This window comes from Lycium barbarum, chromosome 3 (assembly GCF_019175385.1).
Source record: "Lycium barbarum isolate Lr01 chromosome 3, ASM1917538v2, whole genome shotgun sequence".
NCBI classification, from domain to species: Eukaryota; Viridiplantae; Streptophyta; class Magnoliopsida; order Solanales; family Solanaceae; genus Lycium; species Lycium barbarum.
In genome coordinates, this window is record NC_083339.1 from 110621506 (window position 1) to 110626617 (window position 5112).

General features: G+C 35.3%; 1 protein-coding gene across 1 annotated transcript; it reads right to left on the reverse strand.

Annotated features, from left to right (window-relative positions):
• Positions 1 to 304: 304 nt before the first annotated feature.
• On the reverse strand, positions 305 to 4563 carry LOC132631807 (uncharacterized). The gene is made up of 5 exons (XM_060347505.1): positions 4217 to 4563; positions 3665 to 3991; positions 3374 to 3495; positions 1891 to 3135; positions 305 to 1206 (listed from the first exon to the last, which is right to left on the reverse strand). The coding sequence occupies exons 2-5, from the start codon at positions 3969 to 3971 to the stop codon at positions 586 to 588; spliced, it is 2295 nt and encodes a 764-aa protein (XP_060203488.1). The 5' UTR covers positions 3972 to 3991; positions 4217 to 4563; the 3' UTR covers positions 305 to 585.
• Between the last annotated feature and the right edge of the window lie 549 nt (positions 4564 to 5112).

Genomic DNA, 5112 nt, shown 5'->3' on the forward strand with positions numbered 1-5112 from the left:
AAACGAACCCTTTATTAGTAAACTATTTCAAAAGGATTTTGATTTGGCGTCAGGGCAGACGTAGGCTTGAATATTCGTATTCAAAATTTGTGTTAACAATTTCACTTAATATATACAAAATTAATTTCAAAATTCAGTTGCTGGCACTTGAAATTATTGTTCGATCTAAAACTCATATAATTCAAATTCTAAATTAGCCGTCTCTGCTTAGAGATGTTTAATCAAGATATAAGTAATATAATATACGTTTGGACGTAACGGTTAAATAAGACCATGAGATGGGACTAAACTAACCCCAAGAAGATTAAAGGAAAGCAACTTAATATGAATTGTTTATTCAGATATGCTACTGGTAATTACAGTAGAAAAAGCAACTACTTCTACAATACGTATCATCACTTCAGTACCCCATGTGTACCCCTCTAATTACCCCACTTAACTTTGGCCTTTCCAAGTACAAGGAGTCCAACTTTGAGAAAATTGGTCCCCAGCCTCTTAAACCAATGGCATCTCGTCACGTGAATATCCCATGTGACCTTAGTCAGACCCTGTTCTCTTTATTTCTTTTTTCCTCTTTTTTTCCCTTCAAACTGTAATATCATGCACCAATTCTTTCATAATGTCACGTTCAATCTCACACACTATACTTTCCACTTCTTCTTCTAAAAAACCACTTCCAATTCCAATCTCTGATTTTTGCATATCATTGTCAATCAACGCATCAATATCTTCAAGAACTTGACAATTAGCCTTAGGAAAACTTCGTATTCTCATGCACAACATGTCAATCAGTTCCTTCCCATGCATTAATTGACCACGTTTCTTGAACTTACCAGATGGTTTCAAGATTTCAACAAGGAGCTCATCCACAAGTTGGAAAATCAACTTTCTGTTGCACCTCAGGGTTAAAGTGGAAGTGGTAAAAAGTTCGAAGTAGTGAAAAATAGAGGGGTCAAGTGGGTGAGAAGTGGAATACCATTTGGCTAAGGACAGTGGAGTACTTTTGTCGATACCCGTATGTTTCAGTATTCTCTGTATGTACTGAAATTCGGCTCCAATACTACATTCACCGGAAATGATAGTATTAGCACCGTTACATCTGTCTTGGAGGGTGGATATGAGTTTGTACGAATGGCTCGAATTACTAGATAACGTCTGTGTGCTCCTTTTCGATGCTATTGTATCTGATTCCTCTGATGACTCTGACTGTCGCACAACACATAAAAAATGTCATCACCAAATTTATTCCTGATTGAAAAATACAAAGATTTACCTATCCAATTAATTAAGTTTGAAATTGCAAACCCAGAAAAGTTAACACTATGGTCAACTTACTTAATTCAAGATATATATAAATGTTTCAAACTTTTACATACGTATTTAAAAGCTACTCCCTCCAGTCTATTTTAGTTGTCGTGTCTTTGTGTTGCACTTTCCTTAAGAAAACTATTAATGATAATTTTTTTTTTTAGTATTATACCGTTATTTTTATCTTTTATAAGTGATAAATGCTTATAAAAACAAGGTTGATCTAATCTAAACAATAATAACATTATGTGAATGTAGTCTTCACATTTAGGTTTTCTATGCTAACTAATCAATATTTATTACTTTCAAGAATATTTCATATTAAGGGTAAAATTGGAAAAATAATTAATATATCTTTACCTTTTCTAAAATGATAATTGTTTTTAGCAAGCACGACAACAAAAATGGACTGAAGGGAGTAAATTGGTACAAGTCACAGTAGCAAATAATTTAAAAATATTTGGAAAAATCTTGCTCATAGATTTTTTTTTTTTTTTTTTGAAATATCCAAATATTAATAATGTCATGTAAAATGGAAGGGAGGGAGTACTTGATATTGAGAAATAAGATTTGTGTTAGTACCTGCTTAATGAATAACTTGGTGGGTGGAGGAGAAGGGTCTTTCCTTAATGGCAAAATGGTTGGAACAGTACTGGTGGTGTTAACAAGTTGATTTGACAATGGAGTTTTCTTGCACTTCTTGTCCCCAAAGTTTGCTTTATTTGTTGCTGCTGCTGAACGAACGAATGGCTCTTCTTTCTTGCTCCTAATAGCATCACAAGCTTGTGGTGGCTTCTTAGGAACAACTTTCTCAACTTTTCTCTTTTGAATAGTAGTACTATTCTGTTGCACTTGCTCTTTTGGTGAAGTTTGAGGTTTAGGCTTAGTGACTATTTTAGCTGGTAATGTTGTATTCTCTGCAAGTGGAGATAATGGTGAAAATCTTGGAGAATGAGAAGTAGTTTGACTTTTTGCAACACATGAGCTGACTGGTTGATGTTTAGTACTGCTGCTCTTGGGCTCCAAGAATCTGAACCTAGGTGAGCAAGAAGGAGTTGTCTGCTTGCTTGGGATAAAATCATCATGATCTCCATGTGATTTTTTCTTTGGTTTAAGCAAGACAACTTGATCATATTTAGCAGCTAATAGGTCATCTTTTCTTCTGAAACTAGTACTACCAGTACTAGTATTGGTAATGTCATGACCAACTTTCCTGCTGACACTTTCTTTAACTTGCTTCACAATCTGCCTAGCATAATACCCTGGACTTCTTATTTGGTTTTCATTTTCTTGATCATGATAACTTCTCCTCCTAGTACTACTCCTCGCCATTTTCCTACCGACACTGGCATTACTAGAAGAATCTGAAAAATCGAATACGTCACCCATGTTCTCTTTATTAATCTGAAGAGATAACCTGTGATGATGTTGATGCTGATGATGATGATGTTCCACATCTGACCTCCTGGCTAAAGATATTCTTGGTGTCTCAGGGAGTGACAGTGTACCTGTGATGTAATTAGTATCACTACTTTCAAAGTTACTGAATCTTCTGTTTTTACTACTGTTTGAGTACTGGTGATTATTAACCACATTCTTTGAATGTGACTTGGTATTGCAAGTAGTGGAAATCGAAATACGAGGAGAGTTATTTTCAGGGAGTAGATCAAGGCCCATTAGTCTAGCTACTAGTGTTGGAGTTTTGGTCCCCGCTGGTGAGCTACTGCTACATTCTGATGATATATCATGATCTGTCCTTGTTCTTGTGGTAGATGTTGATACGCGGGGTGATCTTGAATCACAGCTTGTTCTGATTTGAATACCCACCTGAAATATACATTCACAAACAAAATCAGTGGCCCTTCTTCTTATTAAAATAAATATTCAAAATTATTCAACTTTCAGAGAACATGAACACTAACCCCCCACCCCCCAACAGACCCCCCCCCCCCAACAAACAAAAACAATTAAGTATATCTTCTCTCTCTAAAACGTTGGGAAGTGAAAAGGTTATTATAATATTAGTGACAAGATTATGAAGTGTAACGGTTACAATTAGACTGACCGGGATATTCAAATTTTGGTCGTCTATTTTCATGGTTGATGATGACGACAAGGAACTTGACACAGATTTACGTTCCACAACAGGCTCATCTAGTTCCAAACTGTTTCTTGGTGCTTCAACTCCTGCATTTATCAACAAGCTAAAATAAGTCAAAACTCCCACATAGCCAAAAAAAAAAAAAAAAAAAACTAGAGAAAGAACCAATTTTAAAATTTACATTTCATACATACATATTAAAGCATGAATATTCTAGAAACAAAATTTCTGGCTAGTGATTTTGTTGAGAGTTACCTTTGAGGAAAGAAGGTTCTTGGTCTTGTTGAATGAAAGAAGTATGATGATGAGGCTTCAAAGAACGAGATTGTTGATTCAAAGCCAGTTGTAGATGTGGTAATTCAAAGATTTGGAAACACATGCAACCACCAGGCTGAGTAGCTTCTTCATTATTGAGTACTTCTTCTCCTCTTGATTTTGTGGTATTATACTGAGTATGTTGTCTTTGTTGTGCTTCTTCTTCTTTTGTTCGTCTTCCTTTCTGGCTGGATCTTTTACTAGTACCACTGCCACTGCTACCCCAGTACAACCACTCGTTGCCCATTGTCTCTGATTTTTAATTCTCTGTATAAAGATGAATGCACAAGAACAACAGGAAATTTTTCAAAAAGATAAATCAAGAATGAAACAATGACACAAGTAGTAGTACTAGTCTTGCTTTAGCATTATAACGAGTAGTCATTATTGAAGACCCAGAAGTACTGAGTGCCGAAAATATAGGAGTATAGTGCTTTCAGAAGTGGAAGCGAAAAATGCGGATACAATATGGAAGGGATGATTTCAGTATACCTTTTGATTTTGCTGAAGAAAAATTTGCTTTTATCTGTCTTGTATTTGTCCTCCACTCTCTTTTTATCTTAAGAGGAGGGGCTTACAGTGTGTCACTCACTCCCAAGCAAGAAATAGGCAGACCAAAGACCAGAAAACTAACTCTTATCTAGTGTCTCTCTCACTACTACTCTTGGGAATAGAAATTTGAAGAGATGACACTATGAATAAGGCTTTCTATCTCTCTATGTTTTTGGTATAACGAGGCAAATATAATGGCCACTATTCTTCCCTTTGTGGGGTTTTAAATACGAGGTCATGTGGTTTATTGGGGATCTGCAATATCTAATCTATTATAAGTCCCTCTTCCTTCCCTGTTTTTTTGAATCATGACGTACGTTCTTTATTCCCTCCTCTTTTTTGATTCTCTTTCTCTAACCATGGTTAAACACCCTCTACCCCTACCTGGTTTGTGACCCTCCTTTTCAAGTTTTATTAAATGATATATTAATGGGGCAGAAAGTAGAAAACAATCTTTCACTAGGAGGGGAAGTTTTACTTTATAAGTTCTCAATTTTATAACGATAACTTCAATTTGTTGATAAGTAGGTTCTAACTTTAATATATGTACATATTTAATGAATTTTTTTAGCATAAATACACTATTTAAGTTATTGGATTTGGTCGAACACATATATAGGTTTCTAGTCCCCTGCCACCACCTCAATTTTGAAAGGTATGGAGCTCATCAAGTGAACTGAGTTTCAACCCATATATAATAAGTGCATAGTAATTTTTATTTTGGTTTTTTTCACCGGTGTTCGGTATTCTCATTAGGGTCACGATTAATTTGGACCCGAGTCACGTGAGGCTTATTTAAGGAGAAAATACTTCCTAACAAAAATTTTAATACCCAA